The sequence below is a fragment of the Balaenoptera borealis genome (genome assembly GCF_965194805.1).
Source record: "Balaenoptera borealis genome assembly, chromosome: 1".
NCBI lineage: Eukaryota > Metazoa > Chordata > Mammalia > Artiodactyla > Balaenopteridae > Balaenoptera > Balaenoptera borealis.
The window spans coordinates 75,817,028-75,831,543 of NC_138860.1; the positions used below are offsets into that span (position 1 = coordinate 75,817,028).

Sequence of the window (14,516 nt, forward strand, 5' to 3'; positions counted from 1 at the left end):
ACTTTGCAAAGAATAAGACTATATTTGAGCAATGTCCCTCTTTCTAACTTGAAGTATATGGCTTTTGGATTAATTAATATAGAACCTCCATTTGTTTTATTCTTTGAAACTCCTCTAGTAAAGATTTTCTTAGGCTGATAATACAACAGTATAATTAAAAATAAAGTCATTTATTTAAGAATTTAACTTAGGCTATATGATAGTTGAGTTTCAAGAAACCATGTGAGCAACCAAAAGCAATGTATGGACCTTGTTTGGATCCCTATTTGAATAATACTTCTGTGAAAAGACACTTGTGAGACCTCGTCCCAGACCGTGGAATACTTTAATTTGTCACATATAGACAAGGATTCATGTAAAAACTTTTTGTTGCTTGTCGTGTGATTTAACGACACCCACTAGCTTCTTCTGGCCTCAGGAAACCCCACAAAAAGGATTGGGATTTGAAGTCAATTGTCAAAGCCGCCAGACAATCAGCGATGACGTCTCCTGTACCTTAAAGCTATAGCTATCTGCCTTCCCAATTCAGTCAAAAGATGGGTCATCTGATTCTTTGGCATGGGTGCAAGTGAAGGGGTAAGGAGCGATCAGTCAGATAATTTGAACTTCATGTCAATGTTTTTGATCCTCATTTTTTACATTTTAATATTTCTTTGGAATCAGAACATGGTTAACAGTTGATAGAGACATTTAATGTATGCATTTTTCTCCTCAAAAGCTATTATTAGATTGATAACATCTTGGAATTGAAGAAATATGGTAATGTATGCTATTTCCTGTTTTGGAAATTGCTCGATTGAGTCTGTTATCTAAATTCTAGTTAGATTACTTACCCAGTGGCTCCTGTTCCAGTGAGGCACAACAGCACAATACATCACTTCCTTGCACAAAATTCCCAACCTTCTCTATTTTAGTTACATTAACTATCTCTAATGAGGTCAATGACCTGTCACTTAATAAACAACACAGGAATGGTTTGATGGTGTTTTGTATGTTGTATCAACTTAGGGCTAAGTGAAAAAACTAGAGAGAAATACCAAGACAATGGAAACTGTAAAATTTCTCTCCTTATTCTCTTTGCTACAGCCCAGACTTCCACCATAGAATAAAGGTCTCCATTTTAAAACCTCTCTTTCAAATTCCCACAGATGAGAAGGTCTGAAAATGATCAGTTTCTTTTTGGGATCCAAGATTGACAAAGGCATTGCACACAAAATACAGTGGTAGGTAGATGTTACCTGGATTTGCATATAAGAACATTGTGATTCACACAGTCATCTTTCCACAGGTTTAAAAATTTGGTCTACACATACCGAATCTTCAAAGAGAAACATGGGTATTACAATATACAGGTAAGAACATACAAGAACTCCTATAACAAAAACAACACAAGCTGGAGGGAGAAAAACCTGAGAACATCTCTTGAACCTGAGACGCCATGAAGAGGCATTCTAAACAGGGAAGCAGCGTGCAGAGTTAGAATCAGATCAGTAGTTAACCTTGTCTTTCTTTGAGAGAAATAGGAATGCACTAGAGTTGGGTTCCATTTTCAAGAAAAACAAGCCTGTTGTTCAAAAGTGTAGAGGCACAAAGTTCCTCCAGGGGTCAAATATACCAGCCTGAACTCCATATAAGACTACTGTCAAATTATAAGACTAAACAATGAACAGGATGGGTGGAAAGGGAAGGTGGGGAGAGGTCCAAATGTTTAGGAAGTCAACATTTGGGGACACCATAGCTGTATGAAAATGCAAAGGGGAGCATCAGTCAACTGGCAATTTAGGGATTTCTTTAATGTTTCTGGTTTACTGAGAGCTAAGCAGAAAAACCTTTTTTCTTTTGAAGTTACTTCTCTGGTAGGAAATAGAGTATAATAAATGTCATTGAATCTTTAATACTAACATAGACTCCTGAAATAATCTTTCTGAAACACTTGCATAAAGGTTAAGCAGATTTTTTTACTGCAGGATTTCTCAGAATCTTCAATATGCTAACGTTCATTGTGACTATCTGAAAGAGATTAGAATATACAATGATCCCCAGACACACACACACACACATATATGTAATTTTTCTTTTGCCACAAAGGACAATATTGAGGCAATTGACAAACTCTGCATAAGGTCTGTAGATTAGTAATAGTATTGCATCAAGATTAATTTCCTCATAGGGAGGGTGAGAGGGACACACAAAAGGGAGGAGATATGGGGATATATGTATATGTATAGTTGATTCACTTTGTTATAAAGCAGAAACTAGCACACCACTGTAAAGCAATTATACTCCAATAAAGATGTTAAAAATAAAAAAGTTCCCTATAATGGCCATTGATATTCTAAACTGCCTTTGGTCAAGTCTGTTCATTTAGTTACAAATGTACCTGAAAAAAAAAAACAAAACGATTAATTTCCTCATTTTAGTGTGGCTATGTAATGTTCTTGCTTTTTAGGAAATACGAAGTATTTAGGGTCAAAGGGATATCATGTCAGCAACTTACTCTCATAATTTTTTTTAAAAAAGAATACATATATGTATACATATATACACACACATATATATTTAGAAAGAGAGAGAATGAAAGGCAAATACAATAAAATGTTAACATTTGGGGTATGGGTGAAGGTTATATATGGAAATTTAAAAAATATTTTTGCAGCTTTTAAAGCAACATATTTTAAAACATTTCTTTCTTTCTTGTGCATATTTTGGGAAATTCTGGATAATTCCTTAATACCCCATTTTGTCTCTTGTCTGAACAAAAAAGAGAGGCATCCAAATCAGTTATAACAGACACAGAGGGGCATTTCATTGAGGAGCAGCTCTGTATCAGGGCCTGTGCTGGATACTGCCTTGGGCTGAAGTGACAGCCTTTCGTAGAGCTGACTTCCATGTCAGCCTGCATCTCTGTCACGGAGGTTAACCACACCCCAGGTCACAGAGCCTTCCTGTCCACACCCCTCTGTAGACCAACACCGTGGTCCTAAGAGAACCACAGTGATCATTAAGAAAATCAAATACATAAGAGCCAAGGAAGCTCTTGTGTTTTTAAATTATTTCTATAAGATTATATTAGAAAATTGTACTTGGTTTGTAGGTGGTAAAGAGAAAACAACTATTCACAATTTACCTGAGTCATGTTGACATTCCCATTTTCAATTTAAATCGGGACTTTTTGGTCTTGTTTTCCTCTCATGGAGAGTCTGAATTCGTCAAGTACGTAAGTTGCATATTTTGCATTTCCCATCAGAAGTCCTCCCGTATTAGTCCCCTACATTCTGACATAAGCTCTTAGAGGGGTACCCTCCACAGGGTACCTACAAAAACTGTCCCCAAATTGCCAAGAATGGGAGCTCATTCGATACTGCAGACTGAGGTGGGGACCTTTGATTGTTAATCTTCTTTACTCAGAGTAGCTCAAGTCAGAATTCCGTTTTAAAAAGTAGGGTTTCTGGGTATTGCGTATGGTGTGAGCCCCCACACAAGAAGTGTCGGCCACCTGTTTTCAATTCACCGCTCAGAGGCAGCCCTGAAAACCACTGTTTTGAGAAGTGTCATCTTTCACACACAATTGCACGATGATGAGTGATCTCCTTGCATTTTTGCAGACCGTGGAAGGCGCTCAAAGACAGATCTTTCCAAACCTAGAGGAATTGATCTCCAAGTTTGAAAAACCAAATCAAGGGCTGGTGGTTCACCTTTTAAGGCCAATAAAGAGAACCTGTCCCTGCCTGAGATGGAGAAGATCAAAGATAAAGCTAGATGGTATTTATGATAAATAACTTTCACACGGGTGCCAGACAGGAACCTTAGTCCCATTTCCACCACTGGCCTACTTTGCAGAACCGATGCAGATAATTGTCCCTTTCTATGATGTTAGCTCTGAAAAGCTTCATTCTATGAAGAGCACTTTCCATTTTGTTGCGGAGTGGTGCCTTCGAGCTCCTGGAGGCGGCAAACACATAGAGCTCTCTGTGCTTGGACAGCCCGGGGAGCAATGGTGGTTCCTGAGCACTCTCCGAGAGCTGACTTCAAACTCATTCTGTGACCTTGTGCACACAACACAGGTTTGGGAATAGATGACCAACAAGCAGAATTTTCAAACGAGAAAATTGCTTCAACCCTCTCCCCAAGCCTCATCCTGTTACATTTTGCTCAATATTTGCTAAGCATTCATTTATATAGTGTTAGGGGAGTAATTATTTCAGATACACCCCAAAAGTTATTAAGCCACGGTGGAAAAGGAGAGATGGTCAGTAAATCTGAGTGCAGAGAATCGAGATCATATCCCAAGCAGCCACTCTTGCTTACACCCTTTGAAGTCTGCTCTCAGAAGAGAATCTAGTATCTGTCCGTTACAACATAGTTCGAATTTAACTCAGACTTCCTGAGACATTTACAGTTTAACCCTGTCTTCTCAAGGTGGGATGTGTGGTGATAGCCCCATGAAAGGGATTTCAGTCATCAGTGGGTAGGTGATGGGGATGGGAGCAGAAGTGCTAGCTAGGGAGAACGGCAGAGGACAGAGAATTCTGGGGAGTCTGCAATCACCCCACACCCATTGTACTCTGTCTATAGCAAAGTTTCCCTTTGGACTGCCAGAGCAAACTTCTCACCTCCCCAACAAGACTAAGCATGGCTTTTTAATTATGGAAAAAAACCCACAAAACCCTCCTCTACCATTTTCTCTGTCCCCCTTCCCCCACGTAGAGGAGTGTGCACCCAGAGGAGAAGCGACCCATGCAGACCCGCTTCCTATAGGTTCAGCTGCAGATGTAGTCCCACAGCCATTTTCTACCGTAACTTACAGAAAAGAAGAATAAAAGGGGGCAGAGTAGAAACCCAGGGATGTACCTGTGCTGCGGTCCTCAGGCGAACCCAGATGAGTTGCTCAGGATGCTTGGGGTGGTGGTAGTATTTGTCTCAGCGATGATAAAATAACCACAAATTCCAACAGGGGAACCCTTTAGAGTTCGTCCCCAAGAACTGGGCGAGAGTCTCGCCATACCAGTTGTCCATGCTTGGTCAGCCTTGGCAGAGCAAGCTCCCAAATCCTCAGCTACCAAAGTGGGAACTTCCTCCCATTAGCTCATCTTCTTCCTCCCTTTCCTTTGGCCTCCTTAGAACAAGCCTTAGGTGTTCTCACTCTGAGGGAGGCACAGGTGTTCTCCTGGTGAGTGGAGGCATCTGGTCCTGGAAACTCTGATGTTTGACTTATAAACAGACCCCCTATTTTGCCAGCAGAGCTCCCTATGGTACCCCAGCCCTTGAAGATGTCACTTGGATGTGGCATCAAGATCACCCTCTGCCTGGGGAGAAGTCTTTCCCTTGAGTGGTGTTGGTCAGTGTGACTCCCGGGTGTTGAGCCTCATGGCTGGTCTTCTGCTTTTTTTTTCCCCAGGGAACAGTAACAGCGATTATGTGGATGTCTTGCCTTGAAGATAAGGAGACTGGACAAAGCACTTATAGAAGAGATGGGGTGATAGCTCTCACCAACGACCCTGCTTCTCCTGTAGGTGTAGGTCTGCAAGGCCAAACTCTAGGGGACAATTTAGACTCTCCTGGTGTGAGTGACTGAAGATGTTCTGTCCACCAGTCTCAGAGAAATCAGTCCCCCTGCCCTCCCTCCCATGCATACACCTTGAGCAGCTTCGAAACCCCTTCTCCCCTCTCACTCTTCTTTCTTGAAATAGGACAGCCTGAACATATTCTCCTTGACTTGTTAAAGGTGCCACCACTACATCACAGTTGATGTCCCCCTTTCAACCACGTGACCAGAGGGGAGCGAAGAGAGAGCGCTGGCTGCTAGTTAGGAGCCTGAGTTCCAGTCCTGGCTCTGTGACTGCAGACAAACCTCTTCCTCTTTCTCTGTTTCTTCATCTACAAAACAAGTGGCTAAGCAGAAGGGTACACAATGCCCCAGCCTCTCTGCTGAGCCTGGTTATGTCCAGCGGAGTTGGGGAGCCCTGGAGTGATGGACATGTATAGAGCATCAGCAAGATATTAGGATCCCAGCCCTCCCCAAACAGCCAACACATTCCCTGCACCTGCCTGTGCTGGTCTTGGTCATGGTGGGAGCCCTGACCCACTCATGCACCCTTCTCCCTCCCGTCTGGGCTACTCACCTTCTTTCTAACCTTGATCCCTGCCAAATATTGCCCTGGAGACACTTCCTCTCTGATTCTGCCTGATTTCATTTATGCACTAACCACTTCAGCAGCAGGGATGTAGTTTTGCATTGTGGTATGTGCGGGGATTCTGAAGGTGTGGTTCCTGTTCCCAACGAGGTTTTAAAGCATGGTTGGGTCTTCCCTGAATCCTCCACAGCACGTAGAAATGCATGGGGCACAGAGCTGTGCCCCATTCAGAGACATTACTGACTAGAAGCTCATTCCTGAAGGGTTTGTCGCATTGGTTCTAAGGCCCTTTGAATTTTTCTGCTAGTTCACATTTTAAATTAAGACCTGATTAGTGTGGAATGTACCAAATTCTATGCCCATTCTATCACCCATCTTCAAACCGTAGTGATTCATTTCACCCCACTAGCCTTACCTTTTAAAATTATTAAAGAGAGGAACTTAGATTTCTAGGAAACATGAACAGACATTGTGGCTGGAACCCCAAAGCATGAGCCGTTCTGACTTTCGGGTCACAGCAAACCATAGTAGAGAAGAAGTGCACTGTAGCCATATTCAGAGAGCTGAGGGAGCCAAATCCTTCGGGTTGGTTCGGTAAAGGACACCAGAAGCAAACCTGTTCTCCAGGGCCCTGGGTCTTTGACTCTTTCTCCATGGTACAAAGAAGCATGTTCCAGTTGTCAGAGCCTGCAGCGATCCTTGGCACAGAAAATATATTCAGTGAATATTTCTTAAATAAATGACTGAATAAATCAATATACATAAAATGTGGCCACTTATTCTGGATAGCAGAGATTTGTTTGAGCTTTATACATTTCAAAATCCAGTAGAACGTGACTATTAATTCAAGACCTTTCAGTTATAACTCTCATAGAAGTGATCTTTTTTCTGAACATCTATGCATAGCACCTTACATGATGCTTGGTCCCCAGTGGGTTTTCAGCATATTTTTCAAACGAGCAAGCCACATTTAATAGCTAATGTGGATGTCATGCTATAGTTCCCTGAAATTTAGAAGACCCTGAACAGGTCATGTGAAGAACAGCTGAAAGTTCTGAGTATGTGGGACTGGATGAGGGAGGACTTAATAAACTAAAGCAGTCGTTTCAAGTGTTCGAAGTGCTGTTCCGTGAAAGAGCGTGAAGATTCACTGGGTACAATGCCAGACAGCAGAACTCAGACCAATGGCCGGGTGTTTATAGGAGGGCAGTTTTAGCCAAATCTAAGAAAGAACTCTGAACCCACTGGAGCTATCCTACATTCAAACAGTCCTCCCTCTGCTGTGGTCCAAGTGACTTAGGTATGGAGAGTAGAGTTAATCACATTCCTTTGTTCATAACTCCTTACCACCATCAACCCGTACAAGACTCTTGTTTTATTTCATCTTTCTTCCCTTCATCCCTAATTCCCATTTCAATGGAACCAGCTCTGTACTATTTGATACATGCCCTTTGTATGTATGCACCCTTGTAGAATATACAGAATTGGTTGTGACTATAGATCTTTTACATTTATGTGCATGATATGGTGCTATTGTTCCAATTCTGTTATTACTTTTCTTCACTCAATAGTATGTTTAGTTCTATTCCATATTGTTGAGTGTACAGCTAACCCAGGGCCTCTAACTGATGCATGGTATTCCACAGTGTGCATCCATCACATTTTGCTTCCCTCTAGAGATGGAGATATCTTAAGTTGGTTCCAACTCCCTGCTACTGTGATGAGCAACCGTGAGCAAGTTTCTTTATGGAGGTGTAAAAGACTTCCTCTGGATTATATGGGTGGGTCATAAAGTGTACTCAGATTTAATTATGAGGTAATCAAGCCCATTAAGTGCTTTTTTTGCCTTAAGCTTTGTGCTTTTTGATCTTTGTTTTACAAGCCCTTCCCCACTCCAAGATCATGAAAAAAAAATTACCCTACATTTTCTTCTACTGGCTTTATACTTTTACCCTCTGCAGTTAGGGTTTTAAAGATGGCAAGGACTTTTGCCTTTTTCACTGGCATATATCCAGCGTCTAGAAAAGTCCTTCACCCATAGTAGATGCTCAATAAATATTTATTGAATAAATGATGAATCTGGGGTTAACCTTTGTTCATGGTGAGAGGTAAGAATCCAGCTTTGTATTTTTCCATATATATTTAAGTGGTTTTCTGATTTCAACCCGCTTAATAATTCATTTTCCCCCCTCTGACTTATGGCGTCTCCTTTATATCACAACTGTTCTAATACTCTGGCTTTTAATTGTCTGGTAGGATAAGCACTCTCTTATTTTTAAAAACCAATTTAGCTGTTTGTGGACCTTGATTCTTCCACATACATTTTAGAATAAATAAGTTTCTCAAAACAACTTCCTGGAATTTTGTGTAAAGTTGCAATGAATTTGTAGAGTAATTAGGGGAGAACTGATATTCTTGTGATGTCTTCCCATGCATAAACATGCTACATCTATTTTGTCAGGCCATCTTTTTTGGTCTTTAATGCAATCATAAATTTTCATTACAGAAGTCTTGTATAATCTGTTAGTTTAATTGCTAACTATTTTTAGTTGTTATAAATTTAAGTTGTGTATTTTATTACATTTCTTTTTTTTCTTTTGATTTGAGGTTTCCCTTTAATTTTTTTTTAATTGGGGTATAGTTGCTTTACAGTGTTGTGTTAGTTTCAGCTGTACAGTGAAGCGAATCAGCTATATGTATACATATATCCCCTCTTTTTTGGATTTCCTTCCTATTTAGGTCACCACAGAGCATTGAGTAGAGTTCCCTGTAGACTACAGCAGTAGCAAAATGTTTATGCTCTGATTAGATCTACTCGTTTATCTGTTGATTCTATTGTAAATTAGATTGTAAATTCCATGTAAATGATTTTGTCAGCTATAAATAATAGAATTTTGTTCTCCTCCCTTTCATCAGTTATACATTTTATTTATTTTCTATGTTTACTTGGTTGGCTAGGACCTCCAGTATACATTAAATACTAGCCATGAAGGTGGGTATTCTTAAGTTGTTCCCATATTATATGAAATCTTTAGAAATTTCCCCATTTAAGCACAATGTTTGTTGCAGCCTTTAAGGCTATTTTAGTTTTTATCAGAAATGTTTGGAAATTTATTAAATGATTTGTTTCTGTATCTACTGAGATAGTCACATTCCTTTAATCTTCATTCCATTATAGAGGTAAATTACATTAATTAAATTTCTAATATTATACCATCCTTGCATTGCTTAACTTGATCATGTTACATTATTTTTAATAGACTGTTGGATTCAGTAATTTAGTATTTCATTTAAGATTTTTGCATTAAAACTCGTAAACCAAACAGAACTATAATTTGCTGAATCATGGTTATACTAACCAGATCAATATAAAGTGAATTAAGGAGTCTTTTTCTTTTTTCTATTTTTTTGCAACAGCTTTGTAAGGTAAGGATTATCTGTTGCTTGAAAGCTCATTAATACTCTCTTGTAAAACTGAGTTTGAAGTTCTGGTGAAAAAGGAGAGGGTGTCTTTTATTACTAAATATCTTTTTTTTTTTTTTACAAAATTTACAGAGTTTTATTAAGTGTCAGACATATGCATTATATTTCACACATGTTAAAATTTGTATTTGAACCCCAAATTTATTTTATTAAGAATTTCTCCCCCAGAGCTCTCATGTGAGCTATAGTTGGTCCCATAGGAAGAAGAACAACAATAAAGACTTTAATGGGGAAATCTATTTACAAATATATGTTTTTTAAATCATAGTCTGATGAGAGGAAATTAAATATATAATTTTTATTACGACTGGTTTGTTCAGCAAAAGAACTTGCTTATTACTCTCTTTAATGCATATTGGTTTATTCAATTATTTTGCCAAATTTGGTATTCTTTATTTTTCCAAGAATTTATCCATTTTGTCTAAGTTTTCTAAATTATTAGCATATAGTTAATAATACTATTTTATTATTTTTAAGAAGATGTTGTGACAGTCATAATATCTCCTTCTTCACTTTGTATATTATTTGCATCTTACTCTTTTTACTAATCAATTTTATGCATCTTAAATGGTCCTTTCAAAGTCAGCTTTTAGCTTTAATTTTTTTTGTTATTGTTTTTAGATTGTTATTCTCTATTTCATTGAATTTTATTCTCATTTTTGAGCTTATTTGGCTTATTTTCAATATTTATTGTTTTCTAATAAATATACTTAAAGCTATGAATTTATCTCATAGTACTACTTTAGCTGTACCCCACAAATTTTAACATGGTATTTATTGCTGTTCAGATCAAAGTATTTTTAATCCCTGTAAAAATGCCCTCTTCAATCCAAAGAGAATTTAGTAGTTTGTAATTCTTTTCAAACATGTACAGTACTTTAGTACAGATTCCAAACTATACAGCATTAAAGTTAGATAGCATAGTTTGACTTGATGAGTCTTCCTTGATGACCTAGTACATGTGAACATTACATTTGTTTGGAAGAAATAGTTTTTTCTACCCATTTTAAAGCTCACTCTCTTCACCACTGCTGCCAATGAATTCAAGATTATAGATCATATAAACCAAAACTTTTATATATTTTCTTATTTTTCATTTATTTGACCTATCAAAGGGAAATAAGTCTCTCATTTTAACCCAATATGTAATAGAGTTTAGCTTTCTAATTACAATAGTTGTACAGATTTGTCTTCATAGTTCTGCCATTCTTGTTTTAACTATTTTGAGGTTATATTTTTAGGTGTGTATCTTTTTATAATTATTTTATCATCTTAATATCTTTCTTTTATGAAGGGTTTCTCTTTGTCTCATAAATTTCTGCCTTGAGGGACTTCCCTGGTGGTGCAGTGGTTAAGAATCCGCCTGCCAATGCAGGGGACACAGGTTCAAGCTCTGATCCAGGAAGATCTCACATCCCACAGAGCAACTAAACCTGCGCTCCACAACTACTGAGCCTGTGCTCTGTAGTCCGCGAGCCACAACTATGGAAGCCCGCGGGCTTAGAGCTCATGCTCTGCAACAAGAGAAGCCACTGTGATGAGAAGCCTGCTTACTGAATCGAAGAGGAGCCCCCACTCTCCGCAACTAGAGAAAGCCTGCATGCAGCAATGAAGACCCAATGCAGCCAAAAAATAAATTAATTTAAAAAATTAATTTATGTCTTTAATTTTATTTTATATTAAAATTGCTATCCTTTCTTTTTTTAATTTTATTATTTTTTTTACACAGCAGCTTCTTATTTGTTATTGATTTTATACATATTAGTGTATATATATCAATCTCAATCTCCCAATTCATCCCACCACCACCACCACTCTCCCCCCACCCCGTTTTCCCACCTTGGTGTCCATACGTTTGTTCTCTACATCTGTGCCTCTATTTCTGCCTTGCAAACTGGTTCATCTGTACCATTTTTCTAGATTCCACATATATGTGTTAATATACGATATTTGTTTTTCTCTTTCTGACTTACATCACTCTGTAAGACAGTCTCTAGGTCCATCCACGTCTCTACAAATGACCCAATTTCGTTCCTTTTTATGGCTGAGTAATATTCCGTTGTATATATGTACCAAATCTTCATTATCCATTCGTCTGTCGATGGGCATTTACGTTGCTTCCATGACCTGATTATTGTAAATAGTGCTGCAATGAACACTGGGGTGCATGTGCCTTTTTGAATTATGGATTTCCCTGGATATATACCCAGTAGTGGGATTGCTGGGTCATATGGTAATTCTATTTTCAGTTTTTTAAGGAACCTTCATACTGTTCTCCATAGTGGCTGTATCAATTTACATTCCCACCAACAGTGCAAGAGGGTTCCCTTTTCTCCACACCCTCTCCAGCATTTGTTGTTTGTAGATTTTCTGATGATGCCCATTCTAACAGGTGTGAGGTGATACCTCATTGTAGTTTTGATTTGCATTTCTCTAATAATTAGTGATGTTGAGCAGCTTTTCATGAGCCTCTTGGCCATCTGTATGTCTTCTTTGGAGAAATGTCTATTTAGGTCTTCTGCCCATTTTTTGATTGGGTTGTTTTATTTTTTAATATTGAGCTGCATGAGCGGTTTATATATTTTGGAGATTAATCCTTTGTCCGTTGATTCATTTGCAAATATTTTCTCCCATTTTGAGGGTTGTCTTTTCGTCTTGTTTATAGTTTCCTTTGCGGGTAGAGTAATCTTGGTTGTAGGTTCTTCCCTCTCATCACTTTAAATATATTGTGCCACTCCTTTCTGGCTTGTAGAGTTTCTGCTGAAAATCAGCTGTTGACCTTATGGGAGTTCCCTTGTATGTTATTTGTCATTTTTCCCTTGTTGCGTTTCATAATTTTTCTTTGTCCTTAATTTTTGTCGATTTGATTACTATGTGTCTTGGCGTGTTTCTCCTTGGGTTTATTCTGTCTGGGACTCTTGCGCTTCCTGGACTTGGGTGGCTACTTCCTTTCCCATGTTAGGGAAATTTTCGACTATAATCTCTTCAGATATTTTCTCGGGTCCTTTCTCTCTCTCTTCTCCTTCTGGGACCCATATAATGCGAATGTTGGTGTGTTTTATTTTGTCCCAGAGGTCTCTTAGGCTGTCTTCATTTCTTTTCATTCTTTTTCCTTTATTCTCTTCCACGCAGTGAATTCCATCATTCTGTCTTCCAGGTCACTTATCCATTCTTCTTCCTCAGTTATGCTGCTATTGATTCCTTCTAGTGTATTTTTCATTTCAGTTATTGTATTGTTCATCTCTGTTTGTTTGTTCTTTAATTCTTCTAGGTGTTTGTTCTTTAATTCTTCTAGGTCTTTATTAAACATTTCTTGCATCTTTTCAATATATGCCTCCATTCTTTTTCCAAGGTCCTGGATCATCTTCACTATCGTTATTCTGAATTCTTTTTCTGGAAGGTTGCCTAGCTCCACTTCATTTAGTTGTTTTTCTGTGGTTTTATCTTGTTCCTTCATCTGGTACATAGTTCTCTGTCTCTTTTTTTTTTCTTTCAACATTTTCCATAATTTTATGAATTTTATGTTCAAGCTTCATACTGCATACATGATACTAGTTACATTATTCGCCAATATTTTTGTATATTGAAATATTACATAATTTTTAAAAGAATATATATATGTCTGTAATTGTTTTCTATGCTGTTCACAAACTTAATGGCTTAAAACAACATACATTTATTATCTCACAGTTTCCATGGGTCAGGAGTCAGGGTATGGCTTAGCTGGGTAATCAGATTCTCAGAAGGCTGTAGTCAGGGTGTTGGCAAGGGCTGGAGTCTCATCTGAGGCTTAGGGTCCTCTTTCAGAGTCACTTGATTGTTAGGAGAATTCATTTCCTTGCATCTGTAGAACTCATGGTGGTTTGGTTCTTCAAGATTCAGCAGGAGAACTTCTGAATGCAGTCAGCTAAGGTAGAGTTGTGTACAATGTAACATAATTATCATCTTGCCATATAATGTAATCTAATCAAAGGAGTGACTACCTCCTCATATTCACAGGTCCTGCCCACACTCAAGATGAGGGGGATTATTCACAGCAAGTACACCAGGAGGCAGGAACCTTGGGAGATGCCTCAGAACTCTACATACCACAGTACCTCAAGGCTCTTATAATCTGGTAGGTGACATAGACATAAGACCAACAGTTTAAAGCAATGTGAGATGAGCTATATTAGATGTGTGTCCCTGTTTGGGTCCTCCAAAAGGTGACCCAGATAGAAGACCTTGAGTGCAGTCTATTTTGAACCAGGAAGCATAAGTGAGATAGCGAAAGTAGAAAGGCCAATATAAAAGGTGCACTAAAAAGCAGGTTGGGGGACTTGCCTGGCAGCCCAGTGGTTGAGTTCACCTTCCAGTGCAGGGGGTGTGGGCTCGATCCCTGGTTGCTCTGCCTCTTAATTTTGTCTGTCTTTCTGTGAATGTGGTTTTTGTTCCACAGGCTGCAGGATTGTAGTTCTTCTCGTTTCTGCTGTCTGCCCTCTGGTGGATGAGGCTATCTAAGAGGCTTGTGCAAGCTTCCTGATGGGAGGGACTGGTGGTTGGTAGAACTGGGTGTTGCTCTGGTGGGCAGAGCTCAGTAAAACTTTAATCCACTTGTCAGCTGACGGGTGGGGCTGATTTCCCTCCCTGTTGGTTGTTTGGCCTGTGGCAACTCAGCACTGGAGGGGACAGGTTCTATGGTGGGGCTAATGGCAGACTCCAGGAGGGCTCATGCCAAGGAGTACTTCCCAGAGCTTCTGCTGCCAGTGTCCTTGTCCTCACGGTGAGGCACAGCCACCCCCCGCCTCCCTCCAACACTAGCAGTTAGGTCTGGTTCAGTCTCCTATGGGGTCACTGCTCCTTCCCTTGGATCCCAATGCACACACTACTTTGTGTGTTCCCTCCAAGAGTGGAGTCTCT

General features: G+C 39.1%; 1 protein-coding gene across 1 annotated transcript in view; it reads left to right on the top strand.

The window, feature by feature from the left end:
* Positions 1-11,289, top strand: part of SH2D1B (SH2 domain containing 1B) — a 333,978-nt gene extending 322,689 nt beyond the window's left edge. Inside the window, exons 4-6 of the mRNA XM_082407664.1 lie at positions 1,289-1,352; positions 3,606-3,762; positions 5,399-11,289. Of these exons, the coding sequence (XP_082263790.1) occupies positions 1,289-1,352; positions 3,606-3,762; positions 5,399-5,436 (259 nt within the window). The 3' untranslated portion in view covers positions 5,437-11,289. The remainder of the gene's footprint in view (positions 1-1,288; positions 1,353-3,605; positions 3,763-5,398) is intronic.
* The last annotated feature ends 3,227 nt before the right edge of the window (positions 11,290-14,516 follow it).